Raw genomic sequence first — 27,955 nt, forward strand, 5'->3', positions numbered from 1 at the left:
AGTTTCTTTCTTCTTTCTATCCCATTCACACACTTGCACACAAGATCTGACCCTGTTTTATTAATGGGGAGATATCCACCATGACCTGGGTGAGAGAAATAAAATAAAACACGCTAAACTACTAGAGTACTGGGACAATGAATAAATCACATCTCTAAGGTCTCATCTTGTAAGAGGTCTCAAATGGAGTGTTTATTCAGGGAGACACTGTGTGTGCATGGGTGTGTGGGGGCATACTCAGCTGCTTGGTTACTTCAGAGAGTGCATTGTGCAGTATTTCATCCACAGCTCAGAGCCGGTAATTTCATACTGAAGGCCACGGCCATCTACTGCTGTATTATATTGCCTGCACCCTTTTCTTACTCCCTCTCACACACACAACAAAAATTTACACAATTCACTGGTTTTATATTAACAGCCAGTCAGTGTGACTTGCAGTAACAGTAAATGCTGTGAAAAATGACAAGACTTTCTCCTACTTATTAACACTGACTAGCATCAGGGGTGATGGAGTGAGTGGAAGCAGCTTGACATTAAAGGTAATGCTTTCAAACACGGCTCCACACACCCCAGTCAAATGGATTCATTATATCAAAAGACTCCCGTAGCAGTAACTATATATCTCCCGCTGTGTCCCCTCACTGTAACGCCACTTAAAATATATAGTAAGCAGGAATAGGGTTAGAAAGCCATTGTACTACCAGTGTCTGGATGTTGAAGGAGCTCTCTGAAGGGAGGGAGTTTTCATTAGGATCATGGTTTGGTGCGAAAAATAAGGGCCAGAATTGAGGAATTGATTCTCTTTCTGTGAAAGCAAGAGAAATGGGCTTTGGGAGTAATTATTTGGGGACTTTGTCTATGCAGTTTTTATTTTATTTTATATGTTTTGTTACTAAGTTGAAAAGAAGCAAACAATCTTTTTTTTCTCTATATATTTATTTCACTCCACTTGGGAGGTCCTGATGACTGAATAAGAAGGAGAGAGAGTAAAAGAACAAGGTACATCAAATGTGTCCTTACCTGGGTGGCAGAATTGGAACTACATGGTTCAGCCTTTTCAGCATAATCAAGAATTTGAGGTTTTATCGACAAACACAAGAGCACAAACAACAAACAGCCCCACAGGCGCACTGAGAGCGAAAATGTTTCAGCCAACCAGAGGCGGGTCTCCAAGGTTACATGTTGTATTTAATCCCCTGAACCCCCATAGGCCTGATGCTGGAAGAATTTTGTTGATGTCTGGGGTTGTCTGCATGCTGTGTGTGTGTGTTATGTGTGTATGTGCATCTTCCTCCCTGGAGCCACAGTTAAACCCCAGTGACATCAGCAGCCATGTCTTATTTCCCTATTACAAAGGTCCCAATGTAACGTAGTGTGTCAGAGCAGAGGCTACAGTCTCATACAAACTCACTCTCATTAGCACACACGTTGTCTCCAGCGCAAGTATACACACACCAGAAGGAGAGAGCAAGAGAGCAGAAAAAAGGCACAAAAACAAATTAAACCAAGTGCAAGATAGGCCTTTCATTATAATTACCATATTCAATAAAACACAGATTAGATAAAGGAAGAGAAGCTCTGGGAGAGAGGAGAGGGGCTTCTTCGTGTGTGTGTGTGTGTGTGTGTGTGTGTGTGTGTGTGTGTGAGTGTGCGCCTGTATTTGAGCATATTTCTCCATGAACTTGAAAGATGAGTAGAGGATTGTGCATAATTTACACTGTAGTTTTCAAAGCGGACGCTACTCTGCAGATGGTACAAATTATGGTTGCTTCTTCACTTAGTTTTGCTCAAGCATCTAAAGTCTCTCTAAAGTACTGATCCTGAAGTAATTATAACATCCAATCAATTTTAAACTAATTTTAGGTTTGGCAGTTAGCTGCCTGTCTCGTGTCAGTACATTATTTGTGAGTTGGTTAATTTTGGAAGCGAGTCTAGTAATATACACTCATCTTGAAGCAGCCAGCATTGACTGGAACAGCATTTTTTTTCAGCTGAATGTTACACTTTTTGGTGCATATTCGAAGAGCTGAAACTTGATTAAACACTGAATTATATCTCCCAAAGGACTCAAACACTGTCATTTGCATTTGTTAAAATTGCTTCTCTTTTGCATTTGTTTACCATGTACTTTGGGTAAATGAAGATGTTTGCTGGACGACAGTCAAATTACCATTCCTTGTACATCAGATATTTTGGGGTAAAAACATGTTTCCCTTCATTATGCTTGAATGGGTAAAAACATAGCATGGTGTCTTGTGCTGGGCTGAAATGACTGTTTGGTATTCAGCTGTCTTTTTTATTGTTTATGGACAATGTCTCTTCTCAGCATCCAACAGCTGAGAAAAGTCCATGAATGTGTGATGGCTCTGGGGATAACAGAGAAAACAAACAAACAAAGCAATGCATCCTTTATGCAACTCACATTCAAGTGTCGCAGCTATGATTATTTTCAATATCAATTAACCTGTCTAGGTTATGTTCGATTAATCATTTGGATGAAACATATTAAAAAGTGAAGCATTCAAATCACTTTTCCAGAACACAAGGTGACATTTTTTAACAGACAAAAAAGCAGCAAATGTTGATGTTTGAACATTTACAAAGAACAAGCAAATGTTTGCTATGTTTACTTGATATATGATTCAAACAATACATCTATTATGAAAACTGTAGATGGCTAATGTTCTGATAATTGGCTAATTAATCAATCTGAGATATTTGCTTTAGTCATGTAAAGTGAATTTTTTAAAGGCTCACTATAAAAATAATAAAACATTCCATCCGTCCATTCATCCTTTTCTTTAGCATATCTGGGGCCTGGTCGCGGTGGCAACAGGCGGAGCAGAACATTCTAGATGTCCCTCTCTCCAGCACTGCTTTCCAGCTCGTCCTGGGGAACCCCAAGGCTTTCCTGGGCCAGACGAGCTATGTAATCCCTCCAGTGTGTTCTGGGTCTGCCCCAGGGCCTCCTACCAGTAGGACGTGCCCGGAACTCCTCCAACGGAGGGGGCCCAGGAGGCATCCTGATCAGATGCCCGAACCATCTCAACTGGCCCCTTTTCGATGCGAAGGAGCAACGGCTCTACTCTGAGTTCTTCCCTGATATGCGAGCTCCTCACCCTATCTCTAAGGCTCAGCCCAGTCACTCTGCAGAGGAACTCATTTCAGCTGCTTGTATCCGCGATCTCATTCTTTTAGTCACTACCCAGAGCTCATGACCACAGGTGAGGGTCGGAACATTGATGGACTGGTAAATTGAGAGCGTCGCCTTCAGCACACAACATTGACCATCAAATCTTACTGCACAGACTTGAAACCTCAATTGGCCTTAAAGGAACGTCACTAGCCTGGTTTAAGTCATACTTATCAGATCGTTCCCAATTTGTTCACATCAATGATCAACCCTCCGCACATACAAAGGTCTGCTTTGGAGTGCCACAAGGTTCGGTGCTTGGACCAATCCTTTTCACTTTATATATGCTTCCTCTAGGCAACATAATTAGAAAACATTCCTTAAATTTCCATTGTTATGCTGATGATACGCAATTATATCTATCTATGAAACCAGATGAAACTGATCAGCTATCTAGACTTCAAACATGTCTTAAGGATGTAAAAGCCTGGATGAGCCGTAATTTCCTGATGTTGAATTCAGACAAAACTGAAGTTATTGTTCTTGGCCCAAAACACCTCAGAAGCTCCTTTTCCAACAATTTAATTTCTCTAGATGGCATTACCTTGGCCTCTAGCACAACTGTAAGGAACCTCGGAGTTTTATTTGACCAGGATTTATCCTTTGCCTCCCATATAAAACAAACTTCAAGGACTGCTTTGTTTCACTTGCGTAACATCGCAAAAATTAGACATATCCTGTCCCAAACAGATGCTGAAAAATTAGTACATGCATTTGTCACCTCTAGGCTGGATTACTGTAATTCCCTATTATTTGGTTGCCCAAACAAATCTCTTAGGTCTCTCCAACTGGTGCAGAACGCTGCTGCTTGTGTTTTAACGGGAAGCAAGAAAAGGGATCATATTTCTCCTGTTTTAGCTTCTTTGCACTGGCTCCCTGTGAAATCCAGGATTGAATTTAAAATCCTCCTCCTTACTTACAAAACTCTGAATGGTCAGGCTCCATCCTATCTGTCACAGCTCATAGTTCCTTACCAACCCTCAAGATCACTGCGCTCTGAAAACTTGTGGTTCCCAAAATTTCCAAAAGTAGGTTAGGAACCAGAGCCTTCAGTTACCATGCTCCTCTCCTATGGAACCATCTTCCATTTTCGGTCAGGGAGGCAGACACCGTTTCAACTTTTAAGGGTAGACTTAAGACCTTCCTCTTTGATAAAGCTTATAATTAGGGCTGGCTCAGGCTGCCTGGACCAGCCCATAGTTAGGTTGACATAGGTTTAACCTGCCAGGGGACTTCCTCTGATACGCTGAGCTCCTTTCCTTCTCTCAATGCCGCCATCAGAAATCATGCATGTCTGTTAACTGCATTGCCATGTGCAAGCTTAGCTTAGCTCTGTGATAGCCATGTGGTACTCTCACTACCTGGGGCTCGCGATTACAGAGCCTGGGTCTGTTGAACTGCACTACGCTAATCCTGTTGCCTCTCGGGAGCGTTCCTGCTCCCTTGTTTCCTAGTTTCCCTGGATCCTGGCCGTAACCTTGACTGTGCCTGACCGTGGTGATAGCTGTGCTGATGCCGCGACCCTGCCTTTGGTTGTGCTCGTGCTGTGGCTGTACTGATTCTGTGCCCCCCGCTCGCCCTGATCGTGGTCTGGTCCTGGTTGCGCCAATGCTGTGATCTTGCCTTTGGACAACTCCCTTTCACATATGCATGAGACTGTTATCATCTCTATCAACATCATCATAGAGAGCAATTAATAATTTCACACCTACCATTATTGTAATATGACATGCATCTGTTTCTATTATTGCTGTGCCCCCCCCCTCCCCCCCTCCTCTCTCCCCCCTCTCCCCCCCTCTCTTTCTCTTTCCTTTTTTGCCATGATTGTATTTCACTTGCTATTTACGACATCTATTGCTCGTCTGTCCGTCCTGGAAGAGGGATCCCTCACTATCCTCTACCGCTCTTCCTGAGGTTTCTTCCTCTTTTTTTTCCCCGTTACAGGGGTTCTTTTTGGGGAGTTTTTCCTCGGGTGATGTGAGGGTCTAAGGGCAGAGGGATGTCGTACACTGTAAAGCCCTCTGTGGCAAACCATGTTTTGTGATAATGGGCTATATAAATAAAACTGACTTGACTTGACTTGACAATGGTCCGGTGGAGCGCTCGCATTACTGCAGATGCTGCACCAAACTGTCTGTCCATCTCACACTCATTTCTGCCCTCACTCGTGAACAAGACCCCGAGATACTTGAACTCCTTCACTTGGGGCAACAACTCTCCCCCCACCCAGAGGGGACAGTCCATCGTTTTCTGGCAGAGAACCAAAGCCTCAGATTTGGAGGTGCTGACTCTCATCCATGCTCCACACTCAGCCGCAAACTGCCCCAGTGCATGCTGAAGGCCACAGTGTGATGAAGGCAACAAAACCACATCATCTGCAAAAAGCAGAGATGCAATTCTGAGGTCCCCAATCTGGACAGTATTTGATGTTGTACAAAAGTGCTAGCCTCTACTATTCAGAACTTAGTAAACCTTTACCAGCTATTAATATGATACATTGGTTGTAGTAAAAAAGTTAAAAAATAATAGTTTAATATAAGTTAAGTTCATTAAGTTAGTGATTTGGCTATTATTTTGCCATCCTGAAATCCATTCAATCAATTTAAAAGTCAAATTATGCTATTATGTATAATATTGCTAGCCATTTTTTTTGTTGTTTCTTTGTTTGCCCTTTAGGCTGTTGCTCCAAGCAGCATTACTGTGCACCTAAAGGATCATTTTAGCTACCGGGCTAATACTGAATGACAACTGACAACTAAGGTGAAGCTGGACAGCAGAGTGTCTGGCTACAGATGCTGTACACCAAAGTTGGCACTGTGAGATTGAACAGCATCTGGACTGTCTGAGTGTTTGAAATGCTACAAGTAAAAAAGACAGCTCTTTGGTTATGGCTAATGTTAAATCAGCCCTGCACACCTCTCACCAAATTATCAAAAAAAAAAAAAAACTCACAAAAAACATAAAATAAAATAACACAGAAAACATTTCAAATACAAATTAGTTTTTTAAAGTGGTGCTCTAATTATTTTCTATAACTCTTACTGTGGTTTAAACTTAATTTATCTTCATGAAATGTCATTCTTAATATTATACACATAGGATGGATATATATTGAACACAATTTTAGACATACCCTTGTTTTTGATTTGTTTTAAGGAAGCGTGCCTGCTTTAATGTGACCATCCCAAGGCACACCTTTATAGTAATGATGCTGTTTAATCAGCACGTTGATAGGCCGCACCTGTCAGGTGGATGGATTTCTTTAGAAAAGAAGAATTGCTCGCTGACAGATTTTAACTAATTTGTGACCAAAATTTGAATGGCTCAATTGAATGCATTGAAAGAGTCTTAAATTTCTAATATTAACCTGTTAAAAATGGGAGCACAAACAAAAGTGTTGCATTTAAAATTTTGTGCCCATCACTTGTCATAGGGTTGCACTCAGTGACTCACCGGTGCCCTGATTACCCGGGGCGGCGCCGCTGAGCGCTATATTTAGCCGAGTGAATGTTCTTTGGGTGTGCATTTCCCTACAGTGTGTCTCTTTGCAGCCGGGTTTCCTAGCAATTGTAAGGTTTGTATTCTTGCAGTTTTACATATCCAGAGACTGAGTTTCAGAGACTTTGTTTTCTGCATTCTGGTGACTACTCTTGAGTGAAAAAACGATCGGCACATTGCCTTAGCATTTTTATGTTCAATGTATTTTGATGTGGTTTGTTCTTTGGTCATGCCCCTGGTACTTCTGCAGAGCATCGGGGGGGGGGTAAGTTTGGCCCACCCCAGGGATGTACAGCTGTCTGTTTTCCCTTACTCAGAAACCTGAAACCCCTGCCTCACTGCTACAAAGAAGACAGGCCCACTTTTGTGGTGATTTTAGCATAAGATCCCAATGTCAAAAATCACCTTTCACATTTGCATCGCAGCTGAGACCGTAAACGAACAGCACCATTGGCCGTGTTAATAATACATGGTCAGATGGCCGGATGGCACCTGGACCCGGTTGGCATCCACATGACACTTCGCTAGGCAGCGTTAAATTGAAACGCTGCCAGTTATGGGAGCAGGCTGGAGGGACAGTGTCTGTATCCAACAAACTCAGGACTTTTAATGTGGGAGTCTGGTGTTTGCTTCCCATCTGAATGTGATGGGGTTTTTTTTACACCTTACCATCTGCCCTTGTTGCCTAATCCTAATCATCCATGTCAGCCCGTGCGTTTGTTGACATCCTTGTGTTGGTTGCCATGTGCTTTTGTTGCCTAAACATAATCCTGTGCAGTGTAATCCCACCATGTGCTTTTGTTGATTCCATAGTAGTGCCACCCTGGAATGTCAACAGCAGATGCAGTGGGATACCTAGAGCATAAGACATGAAATCCACTGCAAGGTGGCAACATGTATGAACTTGGCATGAGAACATGTTGGTACTTCCACAATGACTTAATTTTTCAGCCTCTCAGGGCGCTGCGTGGACTCAACGCCTCCTCCTCTTTTTGCTCTAGGTGTTTTTGTCTCTGCGTCCACACTCTGTGCCCCAGTTCTTGTCTTTTATTGATTGGATTTACTTTTATTATTTTTGTTTGTTTGTATTTAATAACCCATCTGGTTCTCCTCTGCTGCTCTGTCTACACTTGCTTCAGTAGAGAGCGGTGAAGCTGTCCATAGGACTTGGGAATCTTGCTGGTTTCCCAGTGAAAAGACAATGAATGTGTATTTTGCTCTTTTTCTGTCTTTTTGTTGTGTTTGGTTTAAGATGTGGTATTGAGTTCTTTGCAGTATGTTGGTTTGTTTAATTTTAAGGTTTTATTTCTGTCTCTTAATGCTTGTGTGTTTCATGTATTATTATTGTAAGTCATTTTTCAACATCTATTTATTTTTATTTATTTATTATTTTAAAAGGGGCACAATATATTAATAAACATCAGTATAAAATATAAACATACATACAAAAAAATACATCCGTAGTCCCTTGGCAGACAATAGAAGTGAAGAACAATGTGTGTATTACTTATTATTTGTTCACTGTAGGTCATGTAATCAATCAATCAATCAGACAATCAACTAATGTATTTATTTGTCACATGAAATCATAAAAATGTTTTGAAATGCAATGTGTCACTTCGAACCCTTTCAGCGTGCGAGTGTGAAGCCAAAAGTCACCTCATGCATCCACATGCAACGTGCATGGTTGGCATTACTTGTGCCCGAAACACTGAAGGAAGGCATCGGGTAATAACGCTACCAATAATCACGTCGTAAAAGGAGACAAGTGTGCTCATAGGGTGGGCTGGTGGAAAGGTGGATGGGTCCCACAAACAACTGTGTTTGAGTTGTTTTTTTTTTTCTTGACACTTCTGCCTAAACCTGAACATCCATGACTTTGGTGCCTGATCCCAACCATTGTGACAGTCCACACTGTTTTGCTGACATTCAGGAGGAGATTGCTGTCCTGACACCAGCAGGTCAGCTCCTCTCTTTCTTTCAGGTAGGCCTTTTCATTATAATCTGTGATCAGGCCCACCACAGCTGTGTTGTCAGTAAACTTGATGATGTTGTTGGAGTCTGCAGTGTCTGTCATATTCCTAGACCGAGCCCAAAGCTTCTGCAATTGCATCCCTAGAATTGTAGTTCCATTTCCCATTTTCTTTTTCTTTGTGTAGTCCTTTTGTGCATCTTTTACTACTCTTCTTACATTGTAAGTTGCTGATTTATAACTGTCCATGTTTCCAGATAGTATTCCTAGTTTGAAAACTGCAGTGCATTTGTTTCTGTTTATTGTTCTGGTAAACCATCATATGTGATTGTGGAATGATTAAACAGTGATTTCATTTATATCATGAGTGACGTTGAGGGAGGTGTCCTGGAACATGCTCCAGACTAGCATCTGACATGTAGTGACATGAAGTCAGGCATAACCTTCTTAAGGTTCACCTGGTTGAAGTAAAAGGTATATGGACTGTACCTGTTTTGCGCTTTTGTGGTCTTTTGACCACTCAAAGCTCTGTCACACTACAAGTCACATTTACCCATTCACACACACATTCACACACAGGTGGCAAAGGCTACTGTACAAGGTGCCACCTGCCACTCAGTAATGTTTCAAACTGACTCACTGTCCTATGCAGCATTGGGAGCAATTTGGGGTTCAGTATCTTGCCCAAGGATACTTTGACATGTTTCCTGGAGGAGCCGAGGATCAAACCGCTAACCTTGCGAGTAGAGGACGACCCGCTCTTCCTCTGACCCACAGTCATCCCAGTCTCCAACAACAATGAGTGCAGCAAAAGGTTTACTTACTGGTCTGTTAGCAGTTCGGGTCTTGGCAGAGATCCAACATGGCAGTCTCTGTATTTGCTGGTGTAGACCGCTGTGATAATGACCCAGTACCATCTCCCTCAGTATTCCTTGCTATGGTGTGGTCTGCATTTGACTGACAATACGTAAACATTAGAAGAGTCCTCTGCTCTGTCATATCAATATGAAGAGTAAGAGTGGAACAAGAGTCACTTGGTTGAGTGAAGTTGTCCATGTTTCGAGATTTAGCCACATTTTGGGAAACAAGGCACTTCACGGTTCCTGATACCTGAAACTGGTACAAGTGCAGAGAACACTGAGTTTATTATCCAAAGCCTGTATGCTGGCTAGCAGGATGTTTGGCAGAGAACATCTGTGGCCAAGATCTTAGCTAGTGTTTAATCCCTGAATGCTTGACTCAGTGCTTCCTTCGATGCTGAGATGTTCTTATTTGTCCATGCATTCGGGATTCTAGCCAGAGCTCATCTTTGCCAATTTTTCATGCATGTTTTCTCTGGTGTTTACATTTGAAAATCTCCACTGTCTAGTCGACAGAGCAGGACTAGAGTTCACGATTCTTATTTAAAAAATAATATAAAATCAATTTATATGTGTATGTTTTTGTAATCACGTCTATGTTTGAGTGTTTGAACCCATGTGACCTTCTGAGTCTTAATACAGTTGATTTTCCAATAAATTCCTGCAGTTGAAATTCCCCTTGGTGGCTTGTCAGCAACACTGCAAAAACAATAACCCCTGCTCCTGCCACATTAATATTTCTCTTAGATCAAGTTAAGCAAATCGTTGAGAAATTGTTCAGTGCATTGAAGTCAAAATGATGATTGAGGGGGAAATAATATTGCGCTTTGAGCTGGAAAGACCCTGAAAGATAAACAATTTGAGTTTCAAGAAGTACTGTGAGAGTCAAGGACCAAATTCACAAAGAGAGACAATTTGTTGAAGAGTCGGCAGTGCAAAACAAGGTAGGACTAGAACTGGAAGAAAACATGAGCTTTAACAACATAATAATAATAATAATTGTAATAATAATAATAATGATTTTAATTATTGAATCACCAACAACACCTAAAGCTCAGCAATGTACATTTGAAATCGTTTGAAAAACCTTAGAATATCTCATGCTTGAATGCTGACCATCCTTTTTGAAACCTGCTTCTTGCCAGTTCTCTAATTTTATTCAAGCGTTATACTGAAGGTTTGAGTGAGAAATTCCAACTACAGAAATTGATGTGAAATGATTAAGCGATGTTTTTTCTTCCAAAAACTCATCAATCTCTTGGTCTTGTTGAACTGCAATAACTAAGTCCTCTTTTTGCCTATGGGTCGGTGTTTTTCTAACAAAGTATTGGCACTGTTTTGCAGAGAGCAAATTAACTGGCCAACTGCCAAGAGGCTCATTTTGGTCTTTCATTAAGTTGCTTAAGAAGTTAGCGTTAATTGGCAATAGCTAATATAATCTGCTACTGGTGACATTTTATTTTAAGCAGTTAAGGTAAGAAATCAGATGCTGGAATGTTTTACATGGCCCTTTGCTAAGAAACAAAGACAGAGGGCAAATACCAGATTCGTTAGCCTCGTAAATCCAGGTATTTTATCAACCCAACTGTCCGAAAGTAATCCTTGACACAACATCCTCAATTTCTAGAGCTCTTAGTGTATATTTACTGGAGCCCCCCTCCCCCGCTTATGCATTACTCCCCTGTGGTGAGCCAATCCAAGCCGATTTGCTCCTTAATTTGTCAAACAAGGTCAAACGCCCTGGTGACATTTTATCGAGACTCCGATAGCTATTGTTTACACCCCAGCCAGACACACAGAAAACATCACGACACACAGACACACACAATCTTTTATCTCCCAAACATTTGCAAAGCTGTTGGAGCCCCCTTGCCAGCCAAAACCCAGCATGCACTCCTTACAAAGTCAATGAATTTCATGAAACAGCCACTGCGACATCTGACTATCAGGTAGAAAGGCTGCTCGATCTCATGCAAACATTAATCATCTCCCTGAACAAAATACATTCACAGCGAGACGCTCAAATCCATGTGTCTGTATGCCAAACCATTTCCGCATATCCATTCCAGAAATATTTGCATCCCAACTGTCCGCACATCTCAACCACCTCCAAAGAATACACCTGTGCATGGCCACACACACACATTGATGATATTTAAAAGCCAACATGTGTATGCACAGAGTCAGAACACAATTCTCAGATTCCTCTCCCGACGCACAAAAACTTTGTTCAGAGGTAAACACTGTTTATCGCTGGCTCTCTCCTGGGCAGCTTATTGCAGCTCAGTCTCTTCCTCTGTGGGGTCTCAAACTGTCACTGAGGCAGAACTGATGCAGTTAGTCACGGAACTCTGGCAGACAGAGCCATGATTGTTATGCTATTCTGTACCTGGGTGCCCCCCATCCCCCCTTCATGTGCATCATATCAATTTCCCTGCCACTAATGGCTAACTATGTCTGCAAATGGCAACAGGACACTGCATTGAAGAGAACATGATAAAAGATTATTCCTGAGATCTGTGTGTTGAATTATTTTTCAAACTTAGATGGTAACATGAATACAGTGTGGATGGACTCTCTAAGGGTCTTAAATTAAAAAGGGCCCCTCTTTCCTGTGCAAGATTAGGAGAGGGGTTATTTTTACCCAAATGTCACACACGAACAACACTTGAACTGACAAAAGGGGCAAAAAAAAAAACACTTTCAGGGTACTTAGCCTGACCACACCAGGGTGCCCCTCTGACACCTCTCAGGCCCCTGGATATTAAAGCAAAAATGAAGCATGAAAGTGTCGTGTGGACACACATGCATACCTACTAAATGAAAGTTTAAAAAAAAATGTTAAAAGCAGTTACAAGGTCTCACTTTAAAGGTTAGTCTGGCAATTTACAGTAACATTTTTATAAAACTGACTCACATGGGACAGTTTGAAAAAAAGGCAGGGCTTTCAGCGTTAACGCATTAACCGCGATGTGTTTAAAATTTAGACACAAAGCGTTGAATTTGAATATCGTGCTAATCACGGGCAATCCAGACTGACATTCCTGTCTTTCAGAGGCTGTAAGGGGCTGAGTTTTAAAGCTGGAGTGATGACACTGGTATCACAATGAGAACACCTCAGGAATTCAGTGGTACCACCGTGTCATGCTTTTCAGTAAGGGGGCTAAATAACACTCTAGTGCAACTTAACTGGAAAATCCTGTCTGATAAGACTTGCTTTACTTTGTCAATATGAACAAAACTGTTATGAAATGCAAAATAATGGAATAGTGGAAGATGCAAGAAAAAAAATTATTAACTCATTGAGTGCCAGCCCTATTATATAATAGAAAGTGGCTTGTTGTTGGCCATTTTGAGTCATCTTTCAAGACCCACAGAATATTTTGTACAAAGATTATGAAAATACCGAATAGCTCAAATGAAAGAAGAAACTCTACTTTTTGTCATGGAAAAAAATGTTTGTTTGCACCTTGTTCCATTCTTGATTCATCTGAAGTTGAATAGAGGCTAGTTTCATCAAAAAGACCATTTTTTTTTTCTAGAAAGCTGAGAAAAATTCATTTTTTGTGAAAGGGAGTCTGTCAAGCAAAACAGTGATTTGAATGTTGAAATAATTTTGCCTTCAATGACATAAGAGACATCTGGAAATTGTATTAAAAATGTTATTTTATTGTAAAATAAATATGCAAAGTACAACACAATGCAACAAAGCATGGCCCCAGTTCAGAGAGAGAAAACCCACAAAATAGAACCAGAGTCCTATTCCATTATTCCTACCTGCAGTGTTCGGGCGACCGGGCCTGCTTTGTACACTCTAATTTCTCTCACTCTAATCAAAGTAACTGCTTCGGACCCCGCGCGGGACGATCAGTCTAGAACATTGGGGGGGGGGGGGGGTCCATGAGAGTTACTTCCAGCGTCTGCTGGCAAAACTGGCCACTTGACCCTCTCCTTTTTTTGGGGGCATTTTATGCCGATATTGAATTGATGTAGCTTCGTTGCTGTAGTTTCAAATCACCTCCGTACAAATCACTCTGCACTCTGATCCCGGCTTCTCCACTTCATATTTTGATCTACCATCTTTTGTACTTGTGCCAGCCACTGAAAACACACTTTGATGTATATATTCGTCAATGGCACTCAAGTGTTGGCTTTTGAATAACGTATATGTATGTCACTGGCACTCGATGAGTTAATTGTGATTAACTATTGAAATACAGAAATTAATTGCAATTAAAAAAAAAAGAATAAATTTCATAATTAAAGCAGAGCCCAGGAAATGTGTCTTTTAGTCTCTATAGGAAGGCTTGAACGCATAAAAAACATGGATCCTACAGGTTCCACAATGGAACAAAAGGTAATCAGTGTCAGGCCCTGCCTGTGAAGTACGTACATACATATGATGAATTCCAACCTAAGTTTGTATCACAGTACTTTGAATTAAAATTAGTAATCTCCAAGGCTGATCCAGCCCATTCTCACTCCAAATTTGTCAAATAGCGCAGCTTTGTCGGTGCTTTCTATATACGAGCACAATGCCAAAAGCGACCTTTCCAGTCCAACTGGAGCAATTGGGGAGGTGGATATGTCCCACAAACAACTGACGAGTACGTAGAGTTTGCTTCACGTGTGGATGTAATTTTTTTTTCTTTTTTCTACACCTTACTATGTGCCACTTTTGGCTAAATCTAATCATATTGACAGCCTACACTATTAAACATAAGGACTGTGCTTCTTCATCCCACGTGCATTTGTTGACATCACGGTAACAGCATCCTGGGGCATAAACGACTGATGCAGAAGAATACATAAAACGTCATAAGTAGACACAAAAGGTCCCGACAGAGCCGCACCATATAACGAGTTGGCAAGACAACGTGTAGTCTGATCTGATAGGCAGCTGTCAAAAACAAGGCAAAATGGGTGGTCCACTCATTATGGTTAGATCCTGTTGCCCCTTTAGTCCACATATGGGAGTTGGCCCCCAATGGCTGTGGGGTGAGTGTGTGTGAATGTTAAACTGAGCATGCACCTTGTGTGATAGTGTCAGATGTAAAAGTGACTCACTGTCAAAGCGCTTGAAGTGGTCAGAAGTCTAGGAGGGTATACAAGTGCATGTCCATTTACCATAATGATGACTTCCCTATGACATCATCAGGGTCATTGACTCTGTTTTCAGATGGCTCCCTTGCCAGCTCCATATGGCAAGTGAGTCTGAAATCAGTTTAAATTGTGGGATTTGTATTCGAATTGACATACAAGCATTGGAGAAAAAATAATTTTTCTTGTATGCAAGATGGCGCCTGTGTGTGTGGCCTGCCGTCTGTCTCTGCCAGCATTGTGTGTGTTTGTTGCTGTTTCTGTCACTTGTTACTTACAATGTCAACTCTCTACTGGTGTACGATCGCCAAACACTGTTGGATATTCGTCTTTCTACCCAAGATCTGGTGAAGTGGGATGATACTGGACACAAAACTTTGCCCCCGTTTTTATCGGGGATCCCAGCTCACCTTTGCCGCGCCCTAGCTCCACCTCACCGGCGTAAGCGCCCCCGCCGCCGAGGTAAACGCAGCGGGTCAGCTGGTGAGGCTGAAGGCCTGCATGGCGCGTTCTTCTACGGCTTCCTGGACCCCGTTTGCCTCGCGTCTTTACTTCTTGGCGCCCGCTGGATTCTGTCGACTCCTGGCTGGTACCTGTTATCGGCCTGGATGAGGTGTTCCAGTCCCGCGCCCCCCGCTCTCCCCGTCCCCGCCGGTGCGGAGTGAATCTGTGTAACCTGCGGCCTCTGAGTCGGGCTCCCCGGACAGCTGATGCCGCGGAGCCGCCGGTTCCTGTCAGGATTGGCCTGGTAAACGCTAGATCGCTAGCAAATAAAACTTTTGTTCTTCAGGATTTCTTCACGTCCCGAGGATTGGACTTTCTCTGTGTGACTGAGACCTGGCTGAGTGTTGGTGAGTCCAGCGCTTTCACTGAACTTTTACCCCAGAACTGCTGCTATTTTAACTCCCCGCGGACGTCGGGCCGAGGTGGAGGAACTGCCACTGTTTTTAAGAATCACTATAAATGTAAGCAGCTATCGTTTCCATCCTCGTTCACCAGCTTTGAACTGAGCCTGTTTGAAGTTTGTCGCTCTCACACTGTGTTGTGTGCAGTGGTCTATCGGCCTCCCAAATACAATGAAGACTTTTTAACTGAGTTCTCTGATTTCCTGGCTGAAATCATGCTTAAATATGACCGTGTCCTTATTGTTGGGGATTTTAATGTTCATGTGTGTTGTCCTGATAAGCAATGGCAAAGGACTTTTTAAGCCTCATTGACTCTTTTAATCTTGTGCAGTCTGTGTCTGGTCCCACACAAGAACGCGGACACACACTTGATCTTGTTTTATCTTTTGGTTTACTTGTTTTTTTAACTTAGAGGTTTGTGACGCAGTGTTTTCTGATCATATGCCTGTAGTATTTGAGGTTGCTCTTGCCTGTAATACAGTTAAACCTCGCGCTGCTGCCCGACGCTGTCGCATTATTAACCCTTCCACTGCTGTTCAGTTCTCGGCCGTTTTTAGTCAGACTCATAACTGTGTCACTGAGTGTCTGGACAACGATACGGAGGAGCTCAGCTCATGGTTTCATTCCACTTGCCAATCCGTTTTAGACACCGTGGCTCCGTTAAAAAACAGGCAGTCTAGGATTAAATCTGAACCCTGGCTGAATGACACAACCCGTGCTGTCAGACGCGAGTGCCGTAGAGCTGAACGAAAGTGGAAAGGGACAAACTGCAGGTGTCATTTCAAAATTTTAAGAGACTGCTGGCGTCATTATCAAACAACTGTGAAAGATGCTAAAAGAAAACATTTTTCTGATATTATTCTGTCAAACTGTCATAAGCCTCGTGTCTTGTTTTAAGACCATTGACTCTGTTCTTAATGCCACACAGACTGTCTGTATGGAGTCCTCCCCTGCTGTGTGTGAAAACTTTCTTCACTTTTTCATTGATAAGGTTGCCTCCACTAGGGCTTTAATCTCATCCTCTGCGTATGACACTTCAGTCTCTGTATCCTGCTCTGCTGTCTTTGACAGGTTTGAGCCCGTGACTCTGTCCTTGTTACAGAAGACTGTTGGTCAGTTGAAGCCCTCAGGTTCTCCAAATGATGTGGTCCCACCTCGACTTTTTAAAGAGGTTCTCCCACAATAGGGTCCTCTGTCCTGACACTTATCAATAGTAGTTTGTCCTCAGGGGTGGTCCCTAAAAATTTCAAACATGCAGTAGTACAACCTTTGATTAAAAAACCACGACAAGATACTACTGTTCTTTCAAATTACAGGCCTATCTCTAAATTGCCTTTTATGTCAAAAATCCTTGAGAAGATAGTTTGCTGCCAATTAATGGTTTTTCTGGAAGAGCACAAAATACTTGAGATCTTCCAATCTGGTTTTAAAACCTTGCACAGCACCGAATCAGTTCTTTTAAGAGTTTTTAATGATACCTTTTTAGCCACTGACTCTGGTGACTGTGTTATTCTTGTGCTTTTAGATTTAACTGCTGCATTTGACACAGTGGACCATGAGGTTTTAATCTCTCGTTTGAAACAGTGGATGGGTATCAGGAGCGTAGCACTGGACTGGTTCAGGTCATACTTAGCTGATCGAACCTTTTGTGTCAGCCTTGGTGACTCTGTGTCCTCCTCTCCTCGTCTCTCATGTGGGGTCCCACAGGGCTCAGTTTTAGGACCTCTTCTCTTCTCGCTCTACTTGCTTCCACTTGGTTCCATACTGAGGAAGCATGGTATTTCCTTCCACTGTTACGCGGATGACAGTCAGATTTATGTCCCTCTCAAAAAGAAAGATTCCTATTCTGTCAAACCGCTACTCAGGTGTCTTGATGACATAAAGGCATGGATGGCTTTAAACTTTTTAAATTTCAATTAGAAAAAGACAGAGGTGATGGTTTTTGGTGGCACCACTGCCCCCCCCCCCCCCCCCCCCCCCCCCCCGTAGATCTGGGTTCCTTGGCCCATTTCATTAAGCCAACCGTCACAAATCTTGGGTTTAAAGTGGATGCTGATCTCAAGCTCGATTGTCAAATCAGTTCGGTTGTTAAGTCGAGCTTCTTCCAGTTGAGGCAACTTGCCAAACCAATTCTTTCAAGGCAGCACTTTGAAACAGTAATCCACGCCTTTGTGACCACTAGGCTGGATTACTGTAATGCACTTTATGTGGGGGTTAGTGGGTCCTCTGTTGCTCGTCTTCAGATGGTGCAAAATGCTGCGGCACGTCTTTTAACTGGCACACGTAAGCACGAGCACATTTCCCCCATTTTAGCATCACTTCACTGGTTGCCCATACATTTTAGGATCAGCTTTAAAATTCTTTTATTTACTTTTAAATCCCTAAATGGTCTCGCTCCCCCCTACCTCTCCGAACTGCTGCAGCCTTACACACCCCTCCGCTCTCTCAGGTCAGCTGATCAGCTGCTCCTGAGTGTACCTAAAACTAAGCGTAAGCTCAGAGGTGACCGTGCTTTTGCTGTAGCAGCTCCTAAACTATGGAATGATCTGCCTCTACACATCAGACAGGCCTCCTCTCTGTCTGTTTTTAAATCCCATCTTAAAACACATCTCTTCTCCCTGGCTTTTTAACATCATGTGAGATGTTGAATGTATTGTTATTTTTTTTTTTATTTTATTGCTCATTTTATTTATTTATATGTATGTATATATGTATATATATATGTATATATATGTATGTATATGTATATGTATGTGTATGTATGTGCACGTGTGTATAGATATATTTGTTCTTGTTTTATGTCTTTTAATCTGTCTTGTATTTTACTTCTGTACAGCACTTTGGCCCACTGTGGTTGTTTTAAAGTGCTTTATAAATAAAGTTGGTATGGTATGGTAATAATAAATAAACAACATGCTTAGTTGTTAACTATATTTCAAACCCAATAATTTGGTCCAAAGAGGCCTGCATCAAATGAAAACACAAGGGGAAAAGTTTCTACAAATATTTCAATGCTTAAGAGAAGATAAAACCAATAATAGAACTGCATTTTGGGAACTGGGGAGGAGGGTGTTGAAACAAACCTGGGAGCAAACCCCGATAACACAGGACCAGTTCACCATCAAGAGAACAAGAATTCAGAGGAGGGAACACAAGCACAAAGCACTATTTATGCTTGACTTATTTTTCATTTGTTGATTTAAAATGTTTGTAGTTGGTAGAAGTTTCTATTCCAGGGAACATTTATAAATGCATGTCTTTTCACTTGAATGAGTTTATCTCTGATTGCAGTGTTTCTCATCTCAGTGTGAATATAACTTGATATAAGGATTGAATTTAAGGTATGTAAAATGTTAAAAAAAAAAAAAAATCTCTGAACAATTGGTGCAATTGTATAATAATGTTAAGAAACACCATTTGGATCTTTGATATTTATCAGATTCAGTGATAATGAAGATGAAACCTTTATTGCCCCGGAGGGAATTTGTCTTGCACTGAGAGCATATAAAAACACAAACTACAAAAGACATCAGCAACCACACAAGACAACATAAATAACATGAATTAGCAAGTCATAATGAAAATTAAAAAAATAAAATACAATAAAAAAATAAAAAGCTAAAAAATTAACGTCAGGTCTTTAAAGTGCAGTGTCAGAGCTCAGAGTTCAGAGTTTGTTCAATAGCTGGATACTCTGTGGTACAAAGGATGTGATGCCTCTTTTAGTCCTCATTCTGGACATCCTGTACCTGCGTCCTGAGTTAAAGAGTTCAAATTCAGACCAGAGGGAGTGCTGTGAGTCTGCTGTGATCTTGTTCAGTCAGTGTGTGACGCTCTGTCAGGGAAGTGATGCCTGAACACATCTGTTCTCCTGTGACCTTTGTGCCTATTTTGACTATCTTGTCCAGTTTGCTTTTGTTTTGTAGGGACAATGCTCCCCCCGGCACTGGATACAAAAAATTAAAACACTTTTAATGAAGCCTTTATAAAACAGTTTCAGCATGGTGCGGTCCACATTAAAACTCCTCAGTTTCCTTAAAAATACAGACGCTGTTGAGCTTTTGCAAACCTTGAATTAGTGTTAGCATTCAATGTCAGTTTATTGTCAATTATCGTACCCAGATATGTGAATTCTTACACAGATTCAATGGCTGAATTACTGATGACTATGGGGGTAAATGGTTGATCTGTTTTTCTAAAATCGATTATCATTTCTTTAGTCTTTTTTCTGTTTAAAATCAATGAGTTGTCAATACACCAGTTCTAGAAGTGATTTATCTCGGCTCTGTAGCTACTCCCAGTATTTTTTATCATCTATAAGTCCAATAAACTTAATTAATTTGCAACTATCCTGATCACTGATACAGTCATTGGTGTAGAGTGTGAAGAAAAGAGGTGAAAGGACACAACCCTGTGGCACCCCAGTGCTAGTGCCAATTAGAGTTGACTGTTGTTCATTAATCTTTACAAACTGTTGCCTGTTTGTTAGGAAAATAAATATCCACCTGATGAGAGTGTGATTGACTCCCATGCCATACAACTTTACAGCCAGAAGATCTGCTCTAATTGTGTTAAAGGCAGAAGAGAAATCAGCAAAAAGAACTCGCACATAGGATGACCGAGTTTCCAGATGTTTATAAATTTGGTTAAGAAGTGTAACTGTTGCATCCTCAACGCCTCTCCTCGCTCTGTATGCAAATTGAAAAGGATCCATGTGACAGTTGGTTTTATATTTAAGGTGAGATAAAACAACATGTTCAAAACACTTCATAACGACTGATATCAAAGATGACATTGATAAAAAAAATATAATATATATATATATATGGTAAATATAACTTCCCCAGTGGCGTTCCCCTCTAGTGGAATTAGAGACAGCAACTCCTCCCTGAACTCCTTTCCATCAAAATATTGCACATAGACACACATCTGGCTTACATCTGTGTTGTCGGTGCTCTCATCAATGGCCAGAGAAAAGTATTCGGCCTAACTCAGATCACTGATAATGACTCCATGCACAGCATCCGACAGTGCGTCTATGCGCCGGGAAGCTGACCTCGCAGAAAGAGGCACCTGTTTCACTGAGGCAATCACGCCATCCATTGATTTATCAGTAGCCAGCTCCTCCAAAACTGCCACCATCACTTCCTTAAAAACCTCTGCATCAGTGAATGGTTTGTTGTGCCGGGTTAGAACCCATGCTGCTTTAAGGGACGCACTTGTCACCTTTTGCTGCGCCGTGAGTCCTCGAACCAGGATCTTGCTGCTGTGTGCATATCCAGCTGTCAGTGCGCTAACTTTCTACCTTCGCGCTCTGTCTGGAGTGGATATGCAGCTTTGAAGTTGCCATGCTTAGTCTCGTGGTGCCTTCGGATATTATATTCTTTGCAAACTGCAACAACCTCATTGAAGATGAGACAGACTGGCTTGGCGTTCATAAAATCAGGTAGGATGAATGCATATTTTTCTCTCCACTCTTCTTTATATGTCCTACCTTCGCTGTCGACTTTCCTTTTGACTGCTTTGGACAATGACATTTTGTCTTGCTAGCTAGCTAACTAATGTCTCACGTTATCTCAGCAAAAAAAACCCAATAACAGCATCAGGATGTCACGCGAGAATAGGCTGCGTTACCAACGGAAACCAAATCATTACAGCAAATGACCTTAAAATGATGAATACGTTAGTTAAGCTCAGAAAAGTGTTTATTATTTAAGCATTAAGTCTTAACAGAGTATGTGTGATTACAGACAGCAGCCTTATTATCACGAGGCTACTGGCTGTTTCCTAACGCAGACATTGTAATAACAGTGTAACAAATTCAATTGATTTAATATAAATAACTTTATTAAATCATGTTTATGTAGAAAAATGAGAGAATTTTTTTTTTGTGGAAAAGACAGGTTTGCCTGATGAAAATGTAATTTTGGCCCACCATTGAGTTAGTCAGAAAAAATTTGGCCCGAGGCCAAAAAAAAGTTGCCGACCCCTGGTCTAAAATCATTAAGTTCCTTGGGACTTGCCTTCTTTGGTACTGGTCTAATTTTTGCTACTTTCAATGACGATGGTATTAATTGTAAATTTAATGAAGCCTGGAAAATTTTTGTGAACACAGGTCTTAATTGTACACTGCATTTCTTAAGTGTGGTACCGTCCAGTCCATCAGGGCCAGATGATTTCCTCATATTTATCTTAGAGAAGGCATTTTTCACTTCTTCAACCGTTCCTGTAATATGGCTGCCACCTACTCTCCAGTCGGCTCTGGCCTCCAATTGAGAGTCACTGGTCTCAAAGTGAGCATAAAAATTATTTAATTCATTTGCATAATCTGCTGTATATGCAGAGCTGACCTGTTGAGAGTTCAGGCCAATCATTGTTTTAATACCATGCCAGGCCTCCCTAACTTTATTTTCTGAGTAGCTGCTCAAGTTTTGCTTTACAGTCCCCTTTTGCTTTGTTTAATTTTATTTGTATATCTATCTGAATTATTTTTCCAATACATCTATTATTTACTTTAAAAGCATGCTCCTTCCTTAGCTATTTTATTTCATTTGTCACCCAGGGCTTAGTATTTGAAAATGTTTTTGTTTGTTTACTGGGTATGACACTATCTACACAAAAAGTAATATAAGATGTTACCACATCTGTGTGTTCATTAATGTCTGAGCTTTCAAACACCTCCCAGTCTGTACATTCAAAGCATCCCTGTAAGGCAAACTCATTGTTTTCATCCCACATTTAGTTTAGTTTGTTAGTTAGTTAGTTAGTTACTTAGTTAGTTTGGGTTTCTCAGTTTTTAGTTTTTGTTTGCAAGAGGGGAGTAAAAACACAGTGTCATGGTCCAACGTGCCTATTGGTGGGTTCCTGATCGCCTTGTAGGCAGTTTTTATATTGCTATAACAAAGATCAGTGGTCTTTGATCCTCGTGTAAATTATTTAACATATTGCTGGTAATGTGGCAGCACTGGTGTCAATGTGCAGCCATTGAAATCACCCAATATGAATTTTGGTGCATTGGAGGAAATGGCCTCCAGATTCTGGACATGCTGGTAAATAGTCTCTGTGGCTGCTTTATACTTTGCATCTGGTGGGATGTAGACCAAAGTCACAAAAATCTGTCTGAATTCCCGTGATAGATGCGTCGACCTGAGTGATAGTGATAAAAACTCAATTTCCCGAGTGCTTGTAGTAGCTTTTGCACCACCTGTTATTTAAATACAGGCACATGCCCCCTCTGATCGTCTTTCCTGTGGCTTGTTGATCTCTGTCCAGGCGTACCAGGGTCCCAGAACAAGACTGTTGTCATCAACTGTGGTATTTAGCCATGTCTCAGAAAAGGAGAGGAGACAGTTGTCCATAACTTCGCATGAAGTTCGAATTTTATTTCTCAAAGATCTTACATTAGATAAGATCATTGTCAGGAGCGAGGGTCTCGTTCCTCTTGCCCGAATACGGCGTCGGATTCCTCCCCATGCCCCTTGCCTCCGTACGCAGGGGAGCGATCGGGGCTGCTCGGCAGTCCAAGACATTTCACCGGGAAGTCAGGCGTCGGCATCCAGGGCAAAGAGGGTGCTTGCTGAGCCAGGTGTAAGGACACCTCCCTCCCATAGGTAATGCGTGACACTCCGCTCGCAGAAAAGTTAAAAATACTCCATAAAGTAAGCAGCAACAGGAGTGATTTGCAGATGATGGCAAACATTCTCAGTTATTACGTGGATGCCCCATTAAGAATACATTAAAACCAAATAAAACACGTAAAAATCAATGGGAAAACCAGACACAAATGAGGTCTTGTGCGTGTCAGCCGCTGGGCAGCGCCGCTTGCTCCATATTGCAATTTTCCAGCCTAATTCCATATTAGCTGACTTCAAATTTCATGGAGAAGGACCGTACTGCAGCCTATGCTCTCTCTGCCTCACTTTGAGTCTCCTCAGCTGTGAGGAGAGCAGACAGTAGCTGTGGACATACTCTATCAGTGGCAGCAGCAGCACAAAAACAGCCAGCACAAACCTCAACTCCCTGGATTTGACCCAGTGCTGCCGCCGGCCACCAGCCTGCAGTGACAGCCCTTGCTGGGTTAACAAGTTAGCTCCGGCTGAATTCAGGTCGCTACAGTGAGTCCGTCTCCTCCTGTCTGCAGGTGTGGGCCACTCTCCTCATGGCAAAAGCAGTCTCATAAGCCACAGAGAGGATATGTGGGGAGCAGCTAGCTCCCAGGTTTCAGAAAAAAATAAATTGCAAAATTGAGAAATATGATTTCTACACATGTACATATATTAAATCATGATTTCCGCACCAAAGAAAATCAGATGACAGCTTGTGGTTTCTTTTATTGGTTTGTTTTTGTTTTCAGTTTTCCATTAACTAAATCGAAAAATGGAGAAAAGGTTTTTTGTTTGTCTGCAGATTTTGTGTTTCTCATTTCAAAACAAAAATTCACTGGCCGTTAAGTAAACGGACCGTGAACCTCACAAGCCTCATTACAACTGCACAAAAAACCCCAACAAACAAAAAGCTTATGCCTGCTAATATCTGGCTTTTCAATGCAGTGAGTATGTGTATTTTCGACAGTTACACACGGGTCAAATGACTCTGCAGTAGACAGGGTTTTTTATCGCCTCCAACTCCTTGGCATTGATGGGACCACAACACCTAGGGAAACGTGATAATTTTAGCTCCTTAACTGGCGAGATGCAATGACGTGCCATCACTTATTGCCCTCGATCTCCTAAACAACTCTGAAACACTGATCAAAATACATCTGCACCGAGTTTGAAAGAGACACTGACACGTTTTCAAAGACCTCTCTTCTTGCTGTTGTCAACCATTTACCTGCCCTTCGGTCTGTCCGTGACATCACATGGACACACCAACAAAACAACCCACACACAGACACACACACCACCGACAAAAAGCTTGAGAGGCAGGCTCTTGCGGTGTGTTCATTGGCAGTGGGAATGCAGTATTTAGTGGGTTTACCTGTGTTTGAGAAACCCATGCACTAATTTTGGTGGGAAAGGGGTATTTGTTGTGCTAGAGGTAAATAAAGGGGATCCTGAGAGTCATAAGGATTTATTATCTGGGAAACATTGATGTCTGTAGCAAATGTTGTGCAAAGCCATTTTGCAAAAGAAGATATTTCATAGAATAATAACTGAAAGATTTGACCTGCTCGTGGCATTAGAAAGAAAGCCACTGCATCACTAAAACCAGTAGCACTCATCCTCTGTAGACCCAAGATTTTAAAAAGTTTGACATATTCAGTCTGGTCCACAGTGGTGGGCCACCCTGGAGCAAAAACTAAATCTCTATGCCTGTCTGGTGTCACAGAAGTCACCCAGGCTCTCCATCTTAAACATCTTTAATGGAAATTGACATTTTCAGTCTTACAATCTGTTCAGTATTTATCACCGGGGTGCTTCCTTAGAGCATGCTAACAAATCACTTTGGAAGGAATTTTAATTAATGACTTAATGACTGGACAGGTGAGACAAAATGAGTGTTTCCACATTCTATTAGCATGTATGATGAATATACCTGTCGGCACACTGCTGAAGACGTGTCACACTAAATATCAGCTAATGATGTCACCGTGCATCCTGAGTGGGATCCACAGCAAAAAGAGACATACTGATGTCCTCATAAATATGATGCAGCATGGCATTTACTTTAACCCTTTGGAACGTGAGCAAATAGACTTGCTTGCTTTCAAAAACATGGCAAAAAGGCAATGAGCAAAGAAGAAGTTACTCAGAGGTTAGCAAGACTTTTCATTTTGTAACATTATTTTAAATATGTATTTATGATAATTATAAATATTGTTTTTTCCAAGCATTTCTGTTTTTTGTTTTTATTACCTAGACATTTTTCCGTAGTTTTTTAACATAATTTGTCTAAAAGCAGCACAGGAAAAATTGATGTCGCTTCAGGTTTTAAACAGTTAACAGCACTGATAAATACAGATATTTATGACAGAAAGAAAGAAATAAAAAGAAAACATCTAAAAATGCCTTCATCAGAATTACCTTTTATTATCGCACAAGGTACCTGTTTCAATGCCAAGCACTGCAAAAGCAAACAAACAAGCTGGCAAAATAACTATATTTTCTGGGCTTGAGTTTCAAAGACAATCAATACATGAATTCAAAATGCACTCTATGCAAGAGTTTGCCTCATCATAAAGAAAACAATGTGCCAATAACAATATCTGCCTACTGCTGTTTGCGCTGGCGTGGCTCTTCGAACAAAAAAAAAAAAAAAAAAATAGGCTTTTGGCCAAACGCAGAGAACAAAGATACGCAAATTATAGTATATCGCTGTGCCGCCTAGAGAGATCTACAACAGAAGAGCAATAAGCAGAAAACCAATAGGCTGATTTTGAAAAGCCCTTCTATTCAGATAATTTACAGTGCTAATAATCTAAGAATAGAGCATTTCAGTGAAGTGTCTGTCATTACGTTGGCACACAGACGAATGGCCACCCTCGGCATCGGCCATTATCAAGATTGATCACTGTCATTTCATTTTAGTGGACAGGTGACCCATGTAACGTGTTTGTGTGTGTGTGTGTGTGTGTGTTTCAACACAGTCCCAAAAGCATGTTGAAACCCATCAGGGCTTGTTGCCATTCCCATGATGAGCAGAAGTTGCATGGCAATTCAAGGAGCTCCATATAACACAAGCATTCTTTCTCTCAAATTAATTAGCTTAAATTAGATGTCAAAATGGTTAATTATTATGATGAATGTTTTATTGCAATAATAGTGAGAGGAATTAGAACAATGTTAAATCGGGGAGCGCACACTCAATGCAGAGTTGTCAGAGAGAGTAATGGGTATAATTCATTTAATGAGAACAAAAATACCCACAGATTTTAATAGCAAGGACAGAGTGTGTGTGCTTGCATGAGAGAGAGAGAAAGAGAGAGAGAGAGAGAGAGAGACAGAGAGACAGAGAGAAAGAGTGAGATAGAGGCATAATAAATGTGAAAATGCAACTCATCTCCCTTTGTCGTATCGAGCTAAATGAGGAGAGGCTGTATTTGCCTTGCTGCACACAGAAGCACACTTTGAATAGAAATGAAGACAAAGTCCTCTCATAGCAGAGCTATGAACTGATAATAAATTTTGTGAATGCATTGACTACAGACATAACAGAGTTGGTAATGACTGAACGTTTCTCAAATCAAATGCAGCTGAGTTTGATATTTGTTTCAGTCACTTCCCACTCTCAGATGTTTCAGCATCCAGGCTATGGACCTCTTTTCCAAACTTCTCTTCAATGGAAATATCGGTCCCTCTGTTTGACATATACAGCTTAACATCTTCCCTTAGCTTTAAGTATAACTTTTTGTTTCTCTCTCTGCAATTTTGTATTTTTCACTGCTGACTGTCTTGGCCAGGTCTCCCTTGAAAAAGCGATTCTTAATCTCAGTGGGACCAACCTGGTTAAATAAAGGTTAAATAAAATAAATCAATCAAAGATTTGAGGCATCATAGCAGTGTGTTGACATGTTTGTCTTCTTCAGCTGCTAATCATAAATATATTTCATATATTTCACATTTAATTTTTTAATACATTTCAAAAGAATGGAATGCATGTCAATCACAATTCCAGGCATCCATTGGTTTCCATTTGGTTATGCTGCTAAGATCAAGAACACTTAACACTTAACACTTAACCCTTTGATTTTCTGTCAAAAAGATTCGCAAGAATATAATTCAATTCAATCTGGTAAAAACTACAACAAAATTACAAACAAATGTATATTTTGGCTGAGGCTGCCAAACATGGTGCCACCTGCTACTCAGTAATCATTCACTGTGAAAGCCACTGTGACCTTGCATTCATCTCTTTCTCGTGATTGTGATATCGCTAGAATACCGTGAGGGAATTTCTTTACATCTGACACAATCTTGAACTGAAGGATAAACTGATTAAAATTTGCTGGTCGAAGGTTAAAGGTCATGATCACTGGGATCTCACAAAAGATGTTTTTGGACACAACTCAAGAATTCTCACGCTAATTATGGCAAAGCTTTACATACATGTCTAATAGGATAAAATGACAGTAATGACATTTTATTTCAAAAGGTCAAATGTCAGCTTCATGTGAAATCATAATATTCTGTTTAAAACCCTTCTCTGGTCATATCTCAAGAACAGATGGGAGATATTTGGTCAGATACTCAATTAGTGACACTAATCTGTGAAGATGTGTATGAAGCATCCATGTTTTCACAGTAATTTTAGTTTTATTCATTTTACCTTTATTCAACCAAATAGGCCAATTCAGAACCCATTTTCAGTGACAACCTGGTCAAGCACCACACTGTGATCTAAAGTCCACACATATTTTACATGTTGTTACTTTCCAGTTGACTTCTGCGTCTAAATATTACGCTCTAAGTATCCTTCTACATCTGCT

The 27,955-nt window shown here is 41.1% G+C and overlaps 1 protein-coding gene across 1 annotated transcript in view; it reads left to right on the forward strand.

Annotated features, from left to right (window-relative positions):
* Window positions 1–18,158, forward strand: part of LOC121942011 — a 30,723-nt gene extending 12,565 nt beyond the window's left edge. Inside the window, exons 3-5 of the mRNA XM_042485080.1 lie at window positions 15,029–15,277; window positions 16,715–17,393; window positions 17,609–18,158. Of these exons, the coding sequence (XP_042341014.1) occupies window positions 15,029–15,277; window positions 16,715–17,393; window positions 17,609–18,158 (1,478 nt within the window). The remainder of the gene's footprint in view (window positions 1–15,028; window positions 15,278–16,714; window positions 17,394–17,608) is intronic.
* The last annotated feature ends 9,797 nt before the right edge of the window (window positions 18,159–27,955 follow it).

The sequence above is a fragment of the Plectropomus leopardus genome, chromosome 4, assembly GCF_008729295.1.
Source record: "Plectropomus leopardus isolate mb chromosome 4, YSFRI_Pleo_2.0, whole genome shotgun sequence".
Taxonomy (NCBI): domain Eukaryota; kingdom Metazoa; phylum Chordata; class Actinopteri; order Perciformes; family Serranidae; genus Plectropomus; species Plectropomus leopardus.